Source organism: Cololabis saira, chromosome 14 (assembly GCF_033807715.1).
Source record: "Cololabis saira isolate AMF1-May2022 chromosome 14, fColSai1.1, whole genome shotgun sequence".
Taxonomy (NCBI): Eukaryota; Metazoa; Chordata; class Actinopteri; order Beloniformes; family Belonidae; genus Cololabis; species Cololabis saira.
The window spans coordinates 39,202,687-39,227,661 of record NC_084600.1 but is presented as its reverse complement, the minus strand read 5'-3'; the positions used below and the strand labels follow the sequence as shown (position 1 = coordinate 39,227,661).

Genomic DNA, 24,975 nt, shown 5'->3' with positions numbered 1-24,975 from the left:
AAGGTAGAAAAAGTCATATTCAGTCTTAATTGTTAATAATGAATTCATCAAATCCTCGTGACCAGCAAAACACCAAATTGTGTAGTTTTTTTCTAAACTTAAAAAAGGAATTTGTTTAAAAAAATATAAAGAGAACCAAAGGCAAAGTTGCATACTGCAGCCAATTTAACAAACTCTGCTTCACCTCCGGCTTCCAAGGTTTGTTTGCTTGCAAAATGCAAAAACCTGAAAGCTTCTCTATCAAGTCAATGTTTACTTCATCTATTCTTGGCTAAAAACATTTAATTCTGTCTTAAAGTCACAAAATCCCAATAACAACAAAATTCAATTAGGCAATATTGCATTGAGGATCTCCCTAATGGAGATAAATACCCCGACATGGGAGTGTAACATGACTGGAAGGAAGAAGACATCAGTTCTTAATGTCCTGATTCACCAATTAAACCATATTTCTCAATATTGTATTGCGAGTCTGCCAATAGCTCCTCTAATCACTACACATGGGAACGTCCACAGTTCTGAGAATGGACAAACATGCAAATTAAGAATGGAAAAAAAATAAAACAAACAAACAAAACCATTTCCTGAAGTATTATCACATGACAAAGACAAACTGAAATTTTACAAAGAGCATCCAATCAGGTCACCTGAAGCTGAGAGAGAGAACATGCTGACTCAGCACGCAGATTTCATTTCAGTCTGTTGTGTGACTGCAGTAGAAATGAGTAACAAAAAGAGAAATGTCTTATATGAATACAAATCAGCCTCAGTACAAGAGTTATCAGCTGTGGTAATTACTACAATTCTACCACTGTGGTTGATATTATTTTATATATTTTATTTTTATCATTTCATTGTTCAGGTTGCACTATTTAAGTGCTATAAATCTTCTTTATTAATCACCCTCTTGCTCTTTGCCCCCAAAAAGGCTGAGCCTCAACACATATCCATTACATTGTGTGTAATATTGTGATTAATTGAAAAACAGACTTCAGTTCAGGCTTGACCAGACCAATCACTTCTTCCTTTCTGCCTGTTTGTTTTTGCCTCCATCGAGACTGCTTATGTAATCCATTATTATTCTCGGCAAGTGGCATCTTTAGAGGTCAAATAAAAACAGATTTGACCCAAACCAACTGAAGATGGCTGCGTCTGAACACACAAACAAAGCAAGATGGTAATCTTAAATGAACGACAACAAGACGGCCTGATCAGAAGGCACGCGGGTTAAAGTGGGAATGCTGACCAGTGAACTATTGAAGGAGAAATTTCAAAATCACTCGCAATCCAGAAATATACTGAATTCCAAGGCCTTGCATTTGATTTACTACTCATTGATTGTTCCCTATTCATCTTACTGTGTGGAATTGTGGGGATCCACCTTTAAAACCACCTTTAATTCAATAATAAAACTTCAAAAACGAGCCATACGTATCATCAATAAGGCTGATTACTACGCTCACACAGATCCACTTTTTCTAAATTCTCATGTTATTAAATTTTATGATTTGTTTTATTTTAAAATCATGCAAATTATGTTTAAAGCAAAATCAAAAATGCTCCCTGACCCAATACAGAGGTTCTTTTCAATTCAGGAGACTCGTTACAATCTTAGAGGTGTCTGCAATTTCACAGTACAAATAGCTAAAAAAGGTATAAAAAGGAGATGTGTCTCCATTACTGGAGTTAAATTCTGGAATGATGCCAACATACATTTAAAAACATGTCATTCTTTTTTTGTGTTTAAGAAAATGGTTTGTAAAGCTATTTTTGAAGCTTATAAGTGCAATTGACTATCTGTAAATGTTTCTTTGCTTTTCTATTGTTTCTTTGCCTTTTGTTGTTTCTTTGCTTTTCTATTCTCTTTTTGGTTTTCTGGAGGTCGGTAGCCAAAAAAAGAAAGTTGGTACAATAGGATAGGCTTTTATAAGCAGTTTGCTTCAGCCTATGCCTTTTCAGTTATTGTTCAACACATTTTTATGGTTTTGTATGAAATGTTAATGCTGTGCACAATGTTTTTTTTGGTGTTGTTTTGTGTTGCAATGACTGAATAAACTTCATTCACTTCACTTCAGAACAACCAGCGGAGAACAATCAGAGAGGAAGTGGATGATGGAGAAGGGTGGGAACATTTTTCAGGGGTACCCTGAACCTTTCAGTGCATCATCATCTTTAATTCAAATCTTTAATTCAAATCTGAGTTTCGTTCAATATCATCCTTGACTATAAAACACTACATGGGACTGGGGGCAAATTTCTATTATCAATAAAGCTAATATTGTTTTTGAATTGAAAAGAAGCTTTGTTATTTTCACAGAAATCTTATCTCTCACAATCAAAAAGTCAGGCATGCAAACATACTGCTCCATCCCAAACTGTGTATTACAATTTTTCCTTGAGACAATTACTGGTTTACTGATTACAGAATATATAAATATGTTTTTCTGTGCTTGAGATTACACATCAGGGGCCTGTACTACGAAGCGGGATTTGGGGTTAGCGAGGTAACTTCAGGTTTAACCCTGGGTTTTCAGGACTACGACGGTGGTTCACTTCTTACCGGGGTACATCGCCATGGTAACTTATGCTGAACAGCTAACCTGCTCCGGAGCAGGTTATGTTCGAGATACAGATCGCCGGGTATAAAAGCACCGCCCACTGACCAATCAGCTCTCTTGGAAAATGGCATGCCCTTTCGAAGAGAATCCAGTGGAGCTTGGTGCGCGGATCGTGAGAGGATCCCTCCGATCTTCTTCTTGTCATTTTTTTTTCTGTTTGCTGCAAGTAATGTCAATGCTATTTCATTGTGCTTTTGTATACTGATATCATCCTAAAACAGAGAGTGATAGAAACACTAAAGCCTTGTACTTGTTGTACTTCTAAGATATGAAAGTGAGCCTACTTACCGCTTTGAATTATGTTTTTATATTTATTTTTTATTTGCTCCCATGTGCGTTTCACTCCGCTGGGGTTGCAGCTGAAGCAATGAGGCTACAATTGTCATACACGCCATACGAATACATCTAAGCAACACATGCATTTAACAGAATAGACAACTGTAATTATAGTCGGATCTACTTATGCCCTAATGATGGGGCAGTGATGTTTATATCCCTATGAACTTACGCATTTATACAGTCAGCGATCCTTTGCCAGCTGTCTTTCCTGCATTTTGCAGCTGCAACTGTGTTGCTTTTTGCCTGTATTATATGCCTATACTCATCATATTTCCGTAAAATTATTGTTTGCTCTTCGCTACTGAAATAAGCGGCTCTGACAGCGGACTTCTCCATGCTTGCGATTGGTCATGCGCTGAAAACACCGCCCCTTTTATGTGCACGCGCTCATATCCAGATTGGAGAAACCTGGGTTGATATACCGAGTTGATAACCACCGTCGTGTGACCGCTTAGCGTGATTGCAATTGTCCGGGTTAGTGAATCTGGATAAGGAAAAGATATCCTGGGTATGTTGAACTTGCTTCGCAGTACAGGCCCCAGGTCGTCTGAAGTAACAACAGACCCAAAAACTCCAGTCGAACAAAGGTTTTTGGGGCTGTCTACATCTGAATATATGCCGTTCTGCGTTTTCCCTGTGACATCACAAACCCAAATCACCGAAAAAAGATCCAGCCTCAACATTGTTACTACACGATGCTGCATTTGCTAAACTAAGGAAACGTTTTGCACAAAAATGTAAGAACTGGTTCAAAACTGATGCATGGAGTGGAAGTCTGGTGTACTGGCTGACTTCAGCGCCTAAAGTCAAGCTAGAAACAAAAGTATCAGTACATGAATGAAAATGGAAGTTTGGTATGATGCATTTGTTCTATTTTGACCAAAGAATCTCAGAAATGTCAATAAAACTTCAAGAAAATGTGTGAATTTAAAGAAAAGAAAAAGCAAAATATGCCTTCTTTAAGGAAATTTTATTAAGTCATAAACACATTAAATTAAATTATAAATACCATAAATTACAGAGTTTTCTAAATTCCACAGTTTTCTACTTTTCATGAATAAATCATTTAAAAAAAAATTCTTCACTGAAAATTCAAAATTCAACTGACTGAATATCTATAAGCCCCCAGGAAATGTTTAGATCAACTTGGCAGAAACCAATAAACCAAAACGCAGCCATCAAATAGTCAGCCATCCTCACACCGGCCTCCTCCGTGAACTAAAAAACTAAAACCTGCACACACTCAAAGATCTGTTGGCTAGGATTTTTCACAGAGTGATTTCAAAGAAATCCAAGACTGGAAGTTTCACGAGTGTATAGAAGAAATGTCCAAAATAAAGAGCAGGATATTTGGGAGTAGGGCTGGGCGATATGGACCAAAAGTCATATCTCAATATTTTCTAGCTGAATGGCGATACTCGATATGTATCGATATTTTTTCTGTGCCATAATTGGGGTTTCCCCCAAAGCATTATAGAATAGCAACTCTTTTTTTCTGAGGCAAACCCTTAAAAAAACAGTCAGTTTTAATACAAAGCCTCGTGCCAAATGTTACACAGATACCTTTATTAACAGAGGTCTGCACAGTATCAAAATATATAAAACAAATGAAATAAAAATAAACTGCCTGCATATATAGAATAAAAATGCTTCTTGAATAAAATAAAACAAATATCCCTTTCCTGCATAACAATTAAATAAAATACACTGTGTAATTAATAGGGATGGGCGGTATGGACTAAAAAATGTATCACAATCATTTCTGGCATTTATCCCGATAACGATAAAAATGACGATAAAAAAAATACCAATTCAACTCCATCTTTTCAACTATAAATCTATCTCACTCTCAGATCCGCCATGTTTGTTACACAAAAACCTCATCAACGGGAATTTATCCTTCTTTCTTTCTTTCTTTCTTTCTTTCTTTCTTTCTTTCTTTCTTTCTTTCTTTCTTTCTTTCTTTCTTTCTTTCTTTCTTTCTTTCTTTCTTTCTTTCTTTCTTTCTTTCTTTCTTTCTTTCTTTCTTTCTTTCTTTCTTTCTTTCTTTCTTTCTTTCTTTCTTTCTTTCTTTCTTTTTCAGGCTCATTTCCTTCCTTCATTCCTTCCTTCCTTCCTTTTTCTCTTCCTTCCTTCTTTCCTCCTGCTCTCTCCTTCCTTCTTCCCTTCCTCTTTTCTTCCTTCTTTCCTTGTTTTCTCCCTTCCTTCTCCCCTTTCCTTCCATCCTTCCTTCCTTCCTTCCTTCCTTTTCCCCTTCCTTCTTCCCTTCCTCTTTTCTCCCTTCCTTCCTCCTTTCCTTGTTTTCTCCCTTCCTTCCTTCCTTCCTTCCTTCCTTCCTTCCTTCCTTCCTTCCTTCCTTCCTTCCTTCCTTCCTTCCTTTTTCCCTTCCTTCCTTCTTTCCTCCTGCTCTCTCCTTCCTTCTTTCCTTGTTTTCTCCCTTCCTTCTCCCCTTTCCTTCCTTCCTTTTTCCCTTCCTCTTTTCTCCCTTCCTTCCTGTTTTCTCCCTTCCTTCCTCCTTTCCTTGTTTTCTCCCTTCCTTCCTTCCTTCCTTCCTTCCTTCCTTCCTTCCTTCCTTCCTTCCTTCCTTCCTTCCTTCCTTCCTTCCTTCCTTCCTTCCTTCCTTCCTTCCTTCCTTCCTTCCTTCCTTCCTTCCTTCCTTCCTTCCTTCCTTCCTTCCTTCCTTCCTTCCTTCCTTCCTTCCTTCCTTCCTTCCTTCCTTCCTTCACGTATGTTGTGCGTGGATTTAACACAGAACCATAAATCAGCTTTATACAAAAACATCAACAGGAATTTATCGTTTTTACCACTAGATGACAAATTCTTACCGTGGGGAACCTTTTTGACGGTATATCATGAACGGTAAAATATCGCCCATTCCTAGTAATTAATACAATGTAGACAGTAACAGGCAGACTTTTCCACTGAGGTTGACAGTTGTGCAAATAACAAAACATTTGTGCAAATCTCAAATAAAACATTTAAGTCAATTTGTCACAAAATAAGCTATATCAAAATCATAAAAAAAAAAAAAAAAGAATAATTGATATAAACGATATTGTTTCGTACCATATTGCGTTTGAAAATATATCGATATATATTAAAATCTCGATATATCGCCCAGGCCTATTTGGGAGTGAATCTTTTCAATTAGTGGACATGGACCGAGTACTGGAAGGTGAACGAAATGCCTTGACCTCAGCGTAAATGACAGCTTCACCCATCATCGTAATTATTGTCCATCAAGGTGTTTTAGCACCTCGTTCTCATTCTGGCATTGCCTAATAATGCATAACATCCCCAAGATTGGTGGCTTGAAGTCGGGGCTCTTTGTTCTTCACCCCTCAGGAAAAGAGTCCTCTGGATGCAAACAATGAAGAAGTGTTTTCAACATTCACAGCGGCTCAGATGTATTGAGCGTGTGTGGATGGGAATAAAGAAACCCCGGCGTCTCCATTACTGCCTCCAAAGGCCTCCCTCGTCTCTCATCTTCCCTTGTTCTCTCAGGTAGCTCCACAGGGAGCCGGGCAATGAAATCTCTGTCTAAGACTGGTATTCTTACTCATTTCCTCTTCACGACCTTGTGAATTGAAACTATGCCTCATGTTCTCTTTTCCATTTCCTTCACTCTTATTTCTGTCCCATTCTAATATCAACAGTTTTTCATATTAGGCAAAATGCGACACATATAATACATTCACAGTGAAATAATGCATATTGCAAAGTAATTTTTGACACATTGTCAAGCTAACTATATTTTACAGATCTCAACTTTCTGTCTACTGATTTATATGATATTTCATCTCCCATTTTGCTGTTTCTTTTTGGTTTTACCTTCATTTCCATGCTGTCATTCCTATTACTTCCACAACCTCATTTCCTCCCAGCGATCAATAAAGTTTCATCTTCTTTTCTGTCTTTGCCACTTTATTCCCTCCTCATATCCTTTCTCTCTTCTTTGCTGACAATGTTATATCTACAGCTAAAATCAAAGGTTAATATGTTTTCACACGCCATCCTCATACTGTTTCCCTTCAGATAATAATGAATGGTTTCTAACTCGTCGTGCACGGTGTGAAACCCGCGGGGCAGCTTTTATGATCTCCCACGAGCCGCATCTGACTCCTTTGTCCTTGATCTGCCAGTGTTTCCAGTGCAGGGAAAACACTGGTCTGATAAACTCATAAGCTGCTGTGAGCTGACATGGGCCGGCTTCATACCAAGAAACAAATCATAGGTTAAATGGGAATCTCTGGCAAGAAAGCTCACTGAACGCTTCAGAGGGCTTTGAACAACTGGGCGGACAAAGCCAACACCACGCTGGAGAGCAGATCATGGGGGTAAATTACTGACATCAGTGAAAGCTGAAGGTAGAGGGGGAAAAAAGTGGAACGGAAAAGAATGGAGAACTTGTATGGATATGGTACATTTACCAACTGGGTCAAAGGAGCGGACACTGAACTGATCTGTTGTGGCGAATAGAGAACTACATGTAGCAAACTGTTGATTTAGCAGTGGAGCTCCACAGTAGTGAAAAACGTCATGAGGGTTTGGTCATCTGGTCAGGGTAGGTACTTTCCAGTACTCAAGTTGTAAAAAGAAATCAGGGGAGATTGTGGATTTTATCATATGGGGACAGATAATTTGTGCTGATTACAAATAATATAATATATTACAAATAATAGCACTGACCAAAACACCTGCAGGAATGACATAGCAGCAGTTAAATGCAGCCTTCTGTAAGCTTTAAATATCCACTGGGCTTACATCAAATACATCAAAACACAACAATAAAAAACACTTTTCTGAACTTATCAATATGACTCTGTCCTTCACAGGATAAGTAAAATGGATCACTGCAAAAACTCAAAATCTTAACAAAAATATTTGTCCTATTTCTAGTTAAAATATCTAATTTGAAAAATCTCATAGTATCTCATAGTAAAAAAATCTCATTACACTTAAAACAAGACTCATCACTGGAAAAAACAAGAATTTTCACCTGTTTCAAGTAGATTTTCACTTGAAATAAGTAGAAAAAACAAGATTTTTTTGCTTGTAATAAGAAGATAAATCTTGTCCCACTGGCAGATGTTTCTACTTATTTCAAGTGAAAATCTACTTGAAACAGGTGAAAATTGTCAAATAAGTTATTTTTCTGGTGTTATTTTTCTGGTGATGACTCTAAATGTTGAAATAGCAGTAAAACCACATTCATTGATGAAATGACATAAGGGATGGAGAGGAGGGATGACAGTTTTACAGGGGGGATGATTTTGACCGTTTTTATTTCAGGGGGGATGCCCTCTCCCCTCATCCCCCCTCATCCCCCCTCAACTCCAGTACTGGTACCTTCCCAACACTTTCCAAGGAATGGATTCTGGACATGTCCGACAGGAAGAAGATCACAGACTTGAGATTGTATCTCATAGTTGATTTAGGAATTTCCCCTGGTAGAACCACTGGAGGAGCTGTGAGGAGGGAAATCTGATTCTGTCATGAGTAGGCTTGCCACCCGTCCCTTGAAATACGGAATTGTTCCGTAATCGGGAATTAAAAGTTGCATTCCGTATTGAACCAATACAGACACATATTGTGCTCTTATTTATTTATGTCATAATATACAGGTGAAGGTCGGAAAATTTGAATATATTGCAAAACCTAATTCGTAGTAAATTCAACTAAAGGTGAAACAAATATATTATTTCCCACTACATACAAATTGAGATAGTTCAAGCCTTTATTTGTTATAATCTTGGTGATTATGGCTCACAGTTTATGAAAACCCCAAATAAAAAATCTCAAAAAACTAGAATATATTATGAAATCAATAAACAATTCAATCATCAAAATTATAACAAATAAAGGCTTAACATATCTTGCTTTGCCTGTAATGAGACTATGTATAATGTACATGTATTAGTTTCACCGTTTAAGTTGGGATGCAGGAATAAGTTATAGGCAAAACGATATTTATTCACTTATAAAGATGAATTAACAAATTATGGTGCGTGTTAGTCTGTAGAGTCAGTATAAAAGTTACAGTTTTTATCGGCCAGATTGGGATGCTCACGGCATATTTTGCACCTAGGGTTGCCAACTTTCAGAAATAGAAATAAAGGACGCCCCGATTTCAGCAGCGCAGGAGCCAAAAAAAAGCCCCAAAACTTCTAAACTAACTTGCATGACTGTACAGACGGCCAACCATATAGCAGCTGAAATAGCCGCCTATGCTCTGTATGTCCAGATCAGCCAAGGTGTAGAATATGGTGTAAAAGTTAATTTATTTCAATAATTCAACTAGAATATGGTGTAAAAGTTAATTTATTTCAATAATTCAACTAGAATATGGTGTAAAAGTTAATTTATTTCAATAATTCAACTAGAATATGGTGTAAAAGTTAATTTATTTCAATAATTCAACTAGAATATGGTGTAAAAGTTAACTTATTTCAATAATTCAACTAGAATATGGTGTAAAAGTTAATTTATTTCAATAATTCAACTAGAATATGGTGTAAAAGTTAATCTATTTCAATAATAATAACTTAAAAGGTGAAACTAATATATTACCTAGTCTTATTTCATGCAAAGCAAGATATGTTGAACCTTTATTTGTTACAATTTTGATGATGGAATAGTTTATTGATTTCATAAATTAATTTATTTTTTATTTGGGGTTTTCATAAACTTTGAGCCATAATTAGAGAGCAGTTTCTTGCTGGTGCAGGTAACTGCTGCTGCACGCAGTGACGGACACTGGCTGATTTATGGTTCCGCGTTGCACCAACGCAGAGCTTACGGGGTAGGATACGCGGGAGCGGGAACGTACGGTGCGCGTCGCCACGTAACATCATGCAGCCACTTCTCGGCGAACACACGTTTTCTGTTCGATTCGGGTAGTGGTTCAGTTTGGCGTCTATTTGTAGTTGGTGGTGGTGGAACGCCAAAATAATTACTTAATGGCGCTTACTTCTTGGACATTTTGACGAGACGTGTCGGGGTTTGTTCAGTAAAGCTGATCCTTACCTCTCTTCCTGCCCAACGAGCATGGAGGGGGAGTAAGGACGCGCTGTGATTGGCCAGTACCAACTTTGAGTGGCAGTTCTGGGGAAAAGCTCTCCCAATAGATTTTTTAAAATTAGTATTCTGGTCTGGCCACAACCAATAATATGAGCCCCAGCTGTTGGTACGCAAAAGCGCTTCGCAGCACAAGATTGACAGCGCACTGTGGATTTTGACGGCGCATGCGCTCTGGCGGCCCACTTATGTGCAGCCCTGGCTATAGGGTTGTCTGTCAGTACAGTCATGCAAGTTCAATGCTATTAAAGCACTTTAAACTTTAAATCAAAGCATTTTGTTTTTTTGAAATAAATACATTTCTATGTATTTTAGAAGTTTTGGGGATGTCCCTTTTTTGGTGCCTGAGCTGCTGAAATGGGGCGTCCCTTATTTCTATTTCTGAAAGGTGGCAACCCTAGTCATGAGTGTCGTCCCAATGACGCATTGAAGGATAAAGGTCAGTAGGGTCAACACCTAGTTGTAAGTTTTACAGAGGCAACAATACAAGAACATTTAAAAAAAATATATTTTCATATTTATTTTGACTCACATCTTTGCAACCACAAAATGTTGATGCCACCTCTGGAAAAAGTTATCACAGGAGAAAAGACCTCATAGGTAGGTCTTTTCTCCATAATGAATTTGGAGAAAAGCAGCAAATTGTGAGTGTAAAGTACAAAGTAAAAGTCTCCATTAAAACTGGTAAATCTGGCCTTATTTCTGACAGAGGTCCCACTAAATACCGACTTTTGCTAGAAATACTTTATTGTGAACATTGCATGCTTTTATTTTGTAAACATGTTATCCAGAGGTTGATTTGGTTCTAACTGATAACAATTATGAGCAATAATTGATCAGCTAACTAATTGGTCAATGTCCTTTTTCCGTTTGCATCTTCATAAAGAGAAAAGTAAGTGTTAATGATGATTGAAACTTAATAAAGATGCCTTCACACAGTTCTGTAACTCTGTATTGTATGGTTTGCATAGTAATATAGGTTATATCCACAACTCACGATCGCAGATATTGATTTGGAGCAATCTGATGGACCAGAGATCGCAGGTGTCCAAGCTTGGGCGTGCAACCATGACCTTTTCAATACTGAAATCCTTCCAGATCTCTTGAATCATTTAATTATATTAAGCACAGTAAAAGGAGAAATATACAAATCCTCTCCAATATTTCCTTGATAAGTTTTCTTTTTTTTTTGCATGTGGTTGCTAACAAACTGGAGATCCTCAACTCATCTTCGCAAGTAAAAGCATAACATGCATGCTGTTTTTGCACCAAACTAAAATAATAATTACCTGTTTCCATTACCTATTTGAAGTGACATCATTATTATGTTTCCTTAACGTCATTAGTAGTGTTTGATTGCCTGCTTATCAACTTGTATATTTGTTTTTTATTCTGCAGGCCTTACATTCAAACACAGTATACTAACAAAAGAATTGAAGTTGATGAGAAAAATCATCAAAAACCATGTATTCATATGTCTGTAAAGAAAAAAAAGTCGCAGTTAAAGAATCAATGTTTTTTTTATTTTCATTTTCCATACCATCTCCATGTTTTTAAATTTGGGGTTGAATGTGCATTTGCTCTTTTTCTTTGACATCAGCATTATTGAGCAGCCCAGGACACACAATCCCCTGATCCGTGACTTTATTTTGAATGTGACCTGACCTGTTGAATAATTTCTCATGAAGAGGTTTTTGTCTTTTTGTCATTGCTGCTTCAATGACTGTAATCGCTCAGGGTGAGAGATTAACGCGGAAAAAAAGCAGAAAGAAACAAAGCGGACGACAGTATGAGAAGGTGACAAGGTGAGGGATGAAAGACAGAAGATCAGAACGCTGTGTGAGGAGGAGAGGTGAAGCTGGAGTTGTGAAAACAAAGAGAAAAGACGAGATGAGAGCAAATGAGAGCAAGGGGGGAGAGAGGGCAGAGGAGAATGGAGATGAAGAAGGTTATAAAAATCAGAGCTGGCAAAGAGGCGAAGAGACAAGAGGACAGAAAAGGTGAAGAGAAAAAAAATCATCTTAAGGTAACATTCATTTAAACGTTGATTTCTTATACGACGACAGCAATGAGGCCGGTCTGCAGTATCGTGGCTCCACTAATAATTTAAAATCATTTCTACAGTGCTCTCCTGTCATGTTGAGGTGCAGCACAGGATAATAAAAGTGGGAGACTGGGACATTCTGTTTCTAGATGAAGGTGAAAGTCATAGCAGAGTTTTATTTTATTGTTATTAAATAAAAAAAATGTTTTATACTGCTTGGCTCAGGCAGTTTCCTACTCTGCCTTGATGCCAACCTTGAAGATACTTTACATGTAAATTAAGCAGAGATATAATTTTGTCCACATAAAAACACTCAACCTGGTAGCTGTAACGTATCATTATAGTCAAGCGTGGCAAAGCTTTTCTGTCACGTTTCTTGGGTCATTTCTCTTTGTTACAAACAGCATGTTATCATGACAGAACCTAAAATATCTACTGATCAATAGTGCAAAATGTTACATTTCACAAAAGCTCAAAAATGTATAAAAGACTGCAAGGGTTCAAGAATGGCACAGATCTTTTCTCAGCTTGGTGCACTCGATCGGCTAAGTTGTGCCTTTGTGTCTTATTGAGATTTTCTGCTGAAATTTTCCATGAAAACACCACTTAAAAAAAAAAAAACCATTACATTTTCCTCTGGTTAAAGGCAATACTTGAAGTGATACCCATAGGTATCGCCTTTAAACCTAAACACCGTTAAAAAGGGCTGTGTAAGTGCAGATCATTTACCCTTTATACTTGTTAGAATACTGCCGTGGGGGGTTTCTGCTGGTTTATTCTGCCACTTTCTGTTTTTAACGCTGATATGATGAGCAACCATAACAAAAGCTAACCTGCTTACATTCCAACAGCGGATTGAGACATAAAACCAGTGGTCCTCATTCCTGGTCCTCGAGGGCAGGTGTCTTGCATGTTTTAGATGTTCCCCTGCTTCCGCACACCCTCATACAAATGACTGTGTCTCCAACAGAGCTGTGCAGACCTTCATGACAAGTTGGTGGCAACCAGTTATTAGAATCAGGTGTATTGCGTGCTGCGTGCTGGTCTGCGTGCCAAAGTCATTTCAGTCGGCTGTAATAATTGCTCGGGGGTTTATGTTCATGTTCTGGGTCTCTGGAAAGCGTCTAGAGACAACATCTGTTGTATTAGACCAGAGGTCGGCAACCCAAAATGTTGAAGGAGCCATATTGGACCAAAAACACAAAAAACAAATATATCTGGAACCGCAAAAAATGAAAAGTCTTGTATAAGCCTTAGAATGAAGGCAACACATGCTGCATGTAGCTATATTAGTTATAACTGGGGGAAGATTTTATTTTCATTATGCACTTCGAAAAAAAGTCGAAATGTCGAGAAAAAAGTCGAAATGTTGAGAAAAAAGTCAAAATGTCGATAAAAAAGTCAAAATTCTGAGAAAAAAGTCGAAATGCAGAGATTTAAAAGGAAAGGAAAAAGGAAGAAAAAAAGAAGAAGAAAAAAAGAAAAAGAGAAAAATGAAAAAAAAAACAAGAAAAAAAGGAAAGGCTCTAGAGCCGCGGGTTGCTGACCCCTGTATTAGACGCTATACAAATAAAATTGAATTGAATTGAATTTATTGATGGAGGGAAACATCTAAAACATGCAGGACAGTGGCTTTCGAGGACCAGGAATGAAGACCACTGCTTTAAACGCAGAAGAAGCTAATGTACAGAATAAGATTCAAGGTCCAGTTGGACAGAGGGTGATGTGTAGAGGAACAAAGTGGAGAGAAATCATCCCAGAAAGTGTGATATCACTGGAAAATATAATGGAAGATCTTGGAGCGATGATGAGGACACAGCACCGGGAATGCAGTAGCAGAGTATGTGTTTTCATGGTGATATGGCTGCAGGCAGTACTCGAGTTGTAAAACAAAATCAGGGGGGTGGTGGATTTTATCATATGGGGACAGATAATTTGTGCTGATTACAAATAATATAATATATTACAAATAATAGCACTGACCAAAACACCTGCAGAAATACTGCAGGAATGACATAGCAGCAGTTAAATGCAGCCTTGTGTAAGCTTTAAATATCCACTGGGCTTACATCAAATACATCAAAACACAACAATAAAAAACACTTTTCTGAACTTATCAATATGACTCTGTCCTTCACAGGATAAGTAAAATGGATCACTGCAAAAACTCAAAATCTTAACAAGAATATTTGTCTTATTTCTAGTTAAAATTTCTAGTTACACTTAAAACAAGACTCATCACTGGAAAAAACAACAATTTTCACCTGTTTCAAGTAGATTTTCACTTAAAATAAGTAGAAAAATCTGCCAGTGAAACAAGATTTTTTTGCTTGTAATGAGAAGATAAATCTTGTCCCACTGGCAGATTTTTCTACTTATTTCAAGTGAAAATTTACTTGAAACAGTTGAAATTTGTCAAATAAGTTATTTTTCTGGTGTTATTTTTCTGGTGATGACTCTAAATGTTGAAATAGCAGTAAAACCACATTCATTGATGAAATGACATAATGGATGGAAAGGGGGAATTGCAGTTTTACAGGGGGGGATGATTTGGACCGTTTTTATTTCAGGGGGGGATGCCACCCCCCCTCATCCCCCCTCAACTCCAGTACTGGCTGCAGGGATCATTTTCTGGATTTGTGAATCTCTTTTGATGCTCAGTTGCATCAATTAAGACAGTTAAAGCTTCCAGGATGTCCGACACAAAATGACAGAGAATCCTTTTAATAATAAGTAAAACACTATGAGTAGACTCCAACTCACACATCGACATTATGCAGACCCCTTAAGACAGTGAGTAAACAATTGACTTATCGATAAGCCCCACCCCATTAGTCACAGTTGCTAATGCAATAATTCATCTGCTATGTTTATAATAGTGGCTTCCTGTGTGAAAACTTAGTTTTTTGGCAAATTTTGGACAAATAAAAAGGGGCCACCTTCCATTGAGGAGCATTTAAAATGGGGCTTATGGGGAGGAGTTTGTCTGATGCAAGGTGACATCCTGTTGGCAAGGTACTAACAGTCTGGGTCTAGTAAGAGTTGTGATGCATGGGTGCGTGTTAGGGGATGATATACTGTCATAAAATAGGCTTTGAATCCTAAATTGCTGCATGCTGAGGAGGTTAGGACTGATTGGGGCAAGATGAGATCTAGCCATAGATCTCCGACATAAATGGATAATTAAAGTAATATATTATTTTCAATTGGCTGGCTCTGCAACCCGGTTCCAGATAAGTGGAAAATGATAGATGGATGGATGGATGGATATATGGATGGATGGATGGATTATTTTCAACTGACTGGTTGTCACCAGAGATGCACAGATAAAGAAAGAAAATAAGCTTGAACACACTTAAATGTAAACTGTCATGTTGACAATGACATGATGAACACACACAAGGCACAACATAGCCGATGAACTGACCTGACCTGAACTTCGCTGACAGGACTTTTTCTCTCATTTGTTCATTATTTAAAATGATTCTGAATGGAAAGCAGGAGTAACTGATGATTCACACATCCATGTGGAGCAGATATTGTTCATAAAAGTCCTTCTCTATTTGACCCTAATTCAAGGACCTTCCGATCTTTTCAAATCGATGCTCCCATCTCTTTTGCGTAATTTTTTTTTTAATTCAAAAAGAACTACAAATATTGCCTTTGAAGTTCATTTTGAAGAAATGGTCATAAAACTGGTTGCTCTTTGTGGTCACGATGGGTGGTTTTAATGGTCCACAGGCCTGGACTTTAAAGTGTTTCTCGTATTTATCCCTTCCCTCTTGCATCTTTAAAGGATGGACACAAACTAAAAAAAATAAATAAGAAAAATCATAACTCAAAAAGTATGTGTATGGATTTTATCTTCAGTGAGTTAAAAGCAGCATTCATATATCTTCTGTTAAAGGAAGTCGTGAAATAAACTGGGAGGGTGAAGCGTGTTGGCATGGAAACAGTTTTCTCCACCTCCGCCACTTATTCCAAGTTGTCGATAAAACTTTTAACAATCATTTTTACTAAGATGTATAAATAGTTTTCTGCAGGGTGTAAATAACCCTGGTTTGGAGGTAAAACAAATTACTTTCACATTGCTATGATTTTGAAAGGAAACGTGACAATTATCTTTATTCCTAATATTTAGCACACCCATGGTGACGTCAATGAATCACGCTAGCAGCTTCCTGCTATTTCAGACATACAATGTTGATTAGTGGTTTTTAAAAAAATAAATAAATAAATAAATCACACCAAATCTTTCTTTTACCATTTTTTCCAGGCAGAATAATAAAGAACCAAGTTGTAAATCCAATTTTATCTCTTCAAAAGTGCCTCTTCGAAGCGATACCAGACAAAGGCTTGCGTATTAAAGACTACCGGTAATTACATAACGGCTTCGAAAGTTTTTATAAATGGTAAACTATTTTAGTTTGAAGTAGACCGTCTCAGCTTACCTGCCAAATGCAGATGAAAGCAAAAGCTATTTTTGGTCTTTATTTGTCTGTCACGGTCTGTCTCGTTTCAACCATAAACCCATTGTGAAGTTATCGAAACGTGTGCACTTCATTACTGTCATGGCCCTGAAACGGCATCATTACTTCTTTGATTGTACAAATAAGTGAGAAATAATCATTTGTCTCTTCTATAGTTTATCCCTTCATCCTTTTGTTTCAGCTCCACCCTCCTACTCCTTCGCTATCACACCTCTCCTCTTCTTTGTCCTCTTTTTCCGTCATAAAAATGCCACCCTCCCTCCCACTGCTGGGTCTCTATTGCTTGGTTTCTGCCACGATTGACTGTCATCACATCTGACAGCACAAGCGGGAGAAAGATGATAAACAAGACAATTACACCAAGGAGACAACCATCCCTCACGGTCACACTGTGGGGGAGAACGTGGGAGGATAAAGCCATGCAGAGTTAGTCAGAGATGAATTTGACTGATGCCTGCAAGAGAGATGATGATGATGACACCTGTCCACCTTAACAAAATATTCCTCCCAAAAAGGCTTTCGATAAACATCATTTGGCTCTTTCAGGAAATGGAGGCTGGGATCATCTTGGATTTAAGGCGTGAACAGGTTTGACAGCATCCATTCAACACCGTGTTCATTCTAAACACATCCCACAGAAAGACAGGAAGTTCTCACAACCTCACGAATGAAAAAAAAACAACATTATTATTCGTCCAGTTAAATATGTAACATAGTGTCAGATTATTCAAAGTTTGAATTAGGTTTGTGCTTATGAAACTACCCGAATCAGAATTTAGGCCTATTAAAGTCAGCATATTAAGCTGACTGCTGGTTGTCACATTCTTATCACATGTTAAAAGATGAGGGCAGCCCTTCCTGTGGTCCCACAAATACCCCATTGTGTCTTCGGACACATCTGTTCAGAGTTTCTGTTTTAGTTCCGGGAGGCATTTGACCTTTTGTGTTTTTTTAAAGCTTAAGTTTCACATGTGTGGCTTCTTAAACCTCGATGTGTGACCATCTGTTTTTGTCCATTGTTCATCTATACATTCACTGTTCCAAATATGGTCAAGTTTCCTGTCAGTTTTACCAATAAATAGCTTCCTGCAAGGGGAGGGTCTTTGGGAAGCATTTGCTGATGGGAGGTTCTGCCTCTGTCAGTATGCTTTCCCCTCCTGCAGGAGCGCCTGAAAAATCATTCCACGGTCTCTGGTGTCTTTTTCTAAGTTATTAATGTATGTTGATGATTTAGGAACCTAACACATAGTTTGATCCATCCATCCAATTATCCATCCATCCAATTATCCATCCATCCATCCATCCATGCACTCATCCATCCATCCATTCACTCATCCATCCATCCATCCATCCATGCACTCATCCATCCATCCATTCACTCATCCATCCATCCATTCACTCATCCATCCATCCATTCACTCATCCATCCATCCATCCATTCACTCATCCATCCATCCATCCATCCATGCACTCATCCATCCATCCATTCACTCATCCATCCATCCATGCACTCATCCATCCATCCATTCACTCATCCATCCATCCATCCATTCACTCATCCATCCATCCATCCATCCATGCACTCATCCATCCATCCATGCACTCATCCATCCATCCATTCACTCATCCATCCATCCATCATCCATCTATCCTTCCATCCATCAATCCATCCATCCATGCACTCATCCATCCATCCATCCATGCACTCATCCATCCATCCATGAACTCATCCATCCATCCATCCATCCATGCACTCATCCATCCATCCATCCATCCATGCACTCATCCATCCATCCATCCATGCACTCATCCATCCATCCATGAACTCATCCATCCATCCATCCATCCATGCACTCATCCATCCATCCATCCATCCATCCATGCACTCATCCATCCATCCATGCACTCATCCATCCATCCATCCATGCACTCATCCATCCATCCATCCATGCACTCATCCATCCATCCATCCTTCCATCCATCCATCCTCTATACCCGTTTTATCCTTTGCGGGGTCACTGCTGGACAGACTGTATAATCCATTTTGGATAAGTGATAGAACACGGATGGATAGAGGCTTTGGACCTTTACTGTCATGTTTAGGAGAATGAAACCCCTTCATAGGGTTCAAAAAGTCCAAGATTAGGGTTGAAATACATTATGTCGATTACATCATAGTTCTACATCTCTTAAGTGGACACCATGTCGACACTGGAGATGAAATATTGTTTAAAGAGAATTTTACAATGTCTTTAATTATGGCATACAATTGGTGTTGCAATCTTTCAATAATCTTATAAAACGTTCATTTTTCATTGATGCATTCATTTGGGAGAGTGTTACTGCTGCATAACGCCTTTTCTGGCTCAGCTCAAAGAACCCCCCCATATCATAACCACCTCAACCCCCCCACACACACCCACACACACACACGCATAAACACAGCTCCCATGTGGGCATTAGACATTCAGTTTGTCTGCTACTCTTTTTACCCCAATGCCCTGACGGAGGTGTTTTCTTATCGTTTTAAGTGATGGTCCCTTGCTCTCAATATAGACTCTTCTCAATCAATCCCCGCTGTGGTTGCTAGATTACATACCATCCCCTTTTATTTCCTGCTGACGTGGGATGTGCCGCTCAGATCTTTGTTGACTCTAAAGAACGTTGAAGCATTTAAGTAAAAGTGGATTGGTAACGGGTAAATGGAAGATGGTAAGGGATATAAGGCGTGCGTTGCCAAAGATAAGTCCATTGATCTCTGAGATCACCTGACACAGCGCCCACGGCAGCTGCAGAGCAGGATCACTGCACTGGAAGTCTAACAGACAACGGAAACATATTCTTCCCAAGACTTTCATTTCTACTTTTCAGTCCAGTCTTTTTGGTAGGCTCAACCTTTTTTGGCTCTCCAGTTATTTTCAACACACCTTAACATCTGTCAACTGAGAAAGTCACATACTTATTGTGACTATGGGTTTATGTAGCAGATGAGAGTATTTGGTAATAAAATAAATCATTTCATTTTTTTTAGAAAACATAATTTCATTCCTTTTCAGGGTATAATAAAATATAAGTTTTTTTGTTATTTCTGCTAAGTTGCTCCGGTTATTACTGTGTAGAGAATACATTTAAAGTGTAAGTGTTTGGGGTAATTGTGCGTCAATCCAGTGGTAATACCTCAGGGCTCCAGTAGGGGGAATAGCGCTCCTCTTCCTCACTTAATACAATCGAGTGAAGGCAAGAGCTGTGTCTGTCGTTTATACCTCTTCCCTCACTACTTTTCCCTTTTTAAGGTAATTACTGTACACAAAGCACTATAAACTTCGTTCTTGATGATTTTTATTCTGTCATTGTTGTTTATTTTAAGTGAAGAAATATGAATTGAGTTATTTTATATTGTTTAAGTTACTGCTAACTCCATCATCGTGGGAAGCTAAGCTAAATGCTACTATTGTCTCACCACATGCGTCTGACTATTGCACCATTTTATTTTATCTGCGAGATTGTCTGTATGGTGCTTAAAAAACGTTAGTTCATTACTTTAATAAGTTAGTTAATGTGTTAATTAGGATATAAGTTAAAGATAAATGCATTTCCTTTGGGTTGGAATCCATGTGTTATATTGTTTGAGGGTGCAATTTGCATCATTAAGAAATGGATAAGGATTCATTTGGTTGTTGAGGCTGTAGTCTTGAAATTGAGTATGTTCTTACCAGTGAATACCTGTGATTTTTGTTGTATTTTTTTATAATTATACTTAATACAACCGAGTGAAGGCAAGAGCTGTGTCTGTCGTTTATACCTCTTCCCTCACTACTTTTCCCTATTTAAGGGCACAACATTTACACTCATACATGTGCAGTGCAGCATTGGGACAAAAAAGCAAGCAGAATCTTTCAATAGTGTATGAATATGCTAGAAAAATGTTTCAGTACTTGTGTATCACGAACATCAGTTACAAAACACATTGCACAATGTGTACATGTTTGGCTCAACACTCACAAATGAAAATAATAACAAATAAATGACCAACATAAAACTGAGCTCGACTGGACCCACTGGGTAGACATTATAGTTTGAAAAATATACACAATGCACCATGGGAAACCAGTGAAATAGTTGTGAAAACCACAGTCATCACTCTTATAACTTTATAACACTTCTTTAATTTTTACTGCCCTTGTCTTTACTGCTGTCAGTAAAGTATTTTCACGGTCTAAAAGGAATGTATTTCCCTGCAAATATCATTCAGCAGTGATAAATGAGGCGCCATACTTATCATGTCAACTTCAATTCTTTGAAAAACACATTACTGGAAGTGCAACTTGCATTTTCTTGGTGTGCTGTTTCTCTTCCACTTAAACCTATGTGCAACATAAACTCTTGATTGTTGCTTGAGAGTCTGAGGTTTTAATTTCAGATCACAGAAGAAAAAATGTGGAGGTTGTTTTTTTTTTTTTTTGTATTACCACGACAAAATTGTGCAGGATTTATGTGCTGCATGGTTGCACTTGTGTCTCACTCACCGGAGCTCTTTGAATGGCTCGGCCCTCACGTGCGGCGTCTCCACCGATTTGCTGAACACAGCTCCTTCAGCCCCTGAAAGCACAGAGCACATTTCAGACATGTGTCGATTTAAACCACAAACCCCTTCTGTCCGATCAATGAACATAATCCCTAGGACTGCTGATCTACACGACGGACTCCGGCTCGCCTCCCGTCACCGATAACAAGGACTCGCCCAGGAGGATGCTCATCTGGTTTATTGTCAGGATTATCAACAAAAAAAAAGTTGCAATGAAATAAATATACATAACAAGCCCTGCTTACTGAACTAGTTTGATATCGGTGAAATGTTTTTATTAATCCTTTTTAAACATTAATGTACGGTGGCCGACAAGGGCCAAACGCACTGCAACGGCCTAATGCGTCTCAGTTAAGGAAAACGGCTTCAAGTACAGAAAGATTCAAATTCACAAACTCAAAACGCGGAACGTGGTGCAAATGAAAAAACGTGCTGCAAAAAACAAAGACAAATGCAGCATCATCAAACGCGCTGCAAATAGAGAAAAGATGCAAAGCACAAAACGATATAAAACAAGAAACCATCTTCAAAAGAAAAACGCTTCATAACCGGTCACTGCAACCGGAAGTGCTCCAAACCTGCAGGGGGCGCTCTCGGCGTAACAGCTCAATGGACAGACACATGGGATGTAGAGAGAGACCGATGTGCAGCCCGTCTGGTGTAAAATATAATAAAGAAACGTCTCGTAATGTGCAGCGTTGTGCATCGTTTCTCTATTTGCAGAGCGTTTGATAATGCTGCATTTGTCTTTGTTTTTTGCAGCAGGTTTTTTCATTTGCACCACGTTCCTCTTTTGGTACCTCATTTTGAGTTTGTGAATTTGAGAATTTGAATCGTTTCTGTACTTGAAGCCGTTTTCCTTAACTGAGACGCATTAGGCCGTTGCAGTGCGTTTGGCCCTTGCCGGCCACCGTAGTAATGTGACTCGTTATGAAGACTCTTTGAAAACACATTTCACAAGGGAAACATACCGATCACTGATCAGAATATTTACTGTAAAGCAACATTAGCAAAAAAAAGAGAACAGGAAGAAGAATGTGACAAGTTATGAAGTCAGGCAGAGAGAGGTAAAGTACAAACACAAAAGAAAACAGAGACTTTACTGAAAAGAGTACAAGAAAATCAAGACTAAATGTTTGAAGTTTACTGCACAAAGAGTAAACCGTGTCGTTTTCCACTGCACATCGCATCTTACATGTTGTGTAAGTTGTAAAGTAAAAGGGAAACAAAGGCATCTCATTGAAGCGATTTCTCTGTGATGGTAAAGCCAAAACATTCCTCATTTATATTTAAAAAAAAAACAACTTCTAATTTTACACTGAATTCAAACACCTTGGGATCCAACAAGCACATGGCAGCTATGCAGAGGGTGCAAGAAAGAACCATTCAAGAACACCCAAGAACCTACAAGGGGTGAAGCAGATCCTGAAAAGCCGACTGAATTCTAAACATGATGTCAGAGCCTTCGACTGGTAGCTCTGCCTGTAATCAACAGTAATGACCATAATTTAACCACAGGAGGAGATGGAAGCCACTGATGTCAAGATGAGAAAGCTCCTCACACAGCCCAGCCCCCTGACAGTGTACACTAGGGATGCCCTGATACCGATACTGGTATCGGTATCAGGGCCGATACTGCTCTCATATACTCGTACTCATAAAAATTCTCCGATACCACGCACCGATACTTCATTGTTGTTGTAGTTACTGGTTAGCGCCGCTAGGGGGAGATGTTGAGCCGCCCCGCGGCTCCCCGGGTGAGTGTGCAGCCTGGCGGCGGAGCAGCTGTTCCATGTTTCAGTAAATTCTATCTTCCTTAATTATACAAACTGGACGGTTGAGTGTTACCCTTACTCACAGGGAACTTTATTAAACAATCCACGTAACTCACAGTACAACATAAACAATCCCATTGTTACATTCCGGTTAGCCGCGTTAGCCGACAGCTCGCGGCCTTGCTTCTGTCGTCGTCCCTTATTTTGAAATATGTCCACCCTGCTGACATCCCACTTACATTAATTGTCACTATCTTGTCTGAAACGGCACTGCCAGTCTCACCCACGGGTATCACTCTATATAACCGGACTGTAACAATGGGATTGTTTATGTTCTTCTTCTTCTCTGTTTTATTGGCGGATCGCAACCAACTTTAAGGAGCATACCGTCACCTACTGTACAAGAGTGTGTAACTTTATTTCATTTAGCCTGTTTTTTAAATTCGATTTGATTGTTTATGTTGTTTCACACGGACGGCTTCAGGTGAAGCACCGCACATGCTCAGTTGATGCACCTGCGATGAGACTAAAGCGTGGAGGAAAGACCGGCCGGCTGAGTTTTGTTTAAAATTGAATTTCTGTTGCAAATAAAACCCGTCTTCCAATTCATTGCATTTTTCATTGCATTTTTAGCCTAGTTATTTTTGTGGTAGAAGTATCAGATGGGTACTCGGTATCGGCGAGTACACAAATTAAAATACTCATACTCGTACTCGGTGTGAAAAAAATGGTATCGGGGCATCCCTAGTGTGCACTACGAGGTACGAGGGAGATCAGGCACTGGTGAGGGTCAAAAGTAACTATCCTGGATCAAACAACAAAGATCTAGAAGCAAATCTGGGAAATTACCTCCAATGATGAATTGCTACTGTAGGAGAAAAGAGCTGGAAGTGGCGAGGAAGTGTTGGTCTGCACTGAGCCAGTAATCATGGCAGCACACGAACAGAGGCCAGGGTCTCCCTAGCAGACCCCACCAAGACAATCCACCAAATAACAGCACGGTTAAAGAAGCAGGTGGGTTCTTGGAGCATACGTGCAACGCCACAAACTCGTTTTTGGAATGGGAACATCTGTGCTGAGAATGAATTATTCCAAAACTAAAAACAGGAGATGGAGCTAAGACACTGAACCGAACCCTGAAGATCTCTTGCAGAGGATCAAAGCTTCAAGATGGCAAACACCCACATGGGAAGGTGATCAGGGATGTGGGATAATATGAATATAATTAACGTGAACTGGGAAAGAAATGTGTCATAAATGGATTAAAAATAAATGGATTATAAAAAAATTGGATTATAATTGGATTGAATTGGTCTGTATTTAATTGGACTTGTATTGACCTTGTTAATTTTCTCTGTAAAGCACCCTGGGCTGACTTTTGTTGTGAACAAATAAAGAGCATAAATATAAAGAATATAACAACACTGAAGGAGGGAGATAAAACCCCCCAAAAACCATGGTAATTGCTTGGGCCGTCAATCCAAGACGCTGATTGACCAGAGTAGCGGTGCAGCAGCAGTGAAACCATTCAGGTACATCAAATCAACCAAGCATCAGGCGCAGATCAATGGCCATGACTAAATGCATTTCAAAGCATTTTGAGAGGCCACTGGGAATCCAAACAGCTTTGGCTCTGTGACACGGGTAAGTTTGCAGAGCTAGGTTACGGGGGGAACAAAAAGTTCCAGCCTTGTCAAATGCAATATTGTTGTTGAGTAGCCTCAGATCAGATTGATGGAGCGCGTTTATTCAGGTGAACACTCAATGTGTCAAACTCCTGACGTCTCCATTATGAGACTGTCAACACATGCGTTCAACACTGGAAAAAAGTATATTTTTCTATTGTCTGAATCTTAAATTACAGAGGTTGTTGGGAGTTATTCGAAAGAACAAAACAATTTACATTTGATGATGTACGTATTGGCTGTCCAAGTCAGTGTGATTTGCATGTTTTACTTTGTTGCAGTTCAAATTTGCTGCTTAAAAGGAAATAATGTGAACATCAAACTAGGGATGGGCGGTAAAAAACGATAAAAAAAATACCAAT

At 38.7% G+C, this 24,975-nt stretch overlaps 1 protein-coding gene across 2 annotated transcripts in view; it reads right to left on the bottom strand.

Moving 5' to 3' along the window:
* sgcd (sarcoglycan, delta (dystrophin-associated glycoprotein)) overlaps positions 1-24,975 on the bottom strand; it is a 561,083-nt gene that overhangs the window by 25,828 nt on the left and 510,280 nt on the right. For both annotated transcript variants that reach the window (XM_061740598.1, XM_061740597.1), the window contains one exon: positions 21,095-21,167. In XM_061740598.1, the coding sequence (XP_061596582.1) occupies positions 21,095-21,167 (73 nt within the window). The remainder of the gene's footprint in view (positions 1-21,094; positions 21,168-24,975) is intronic.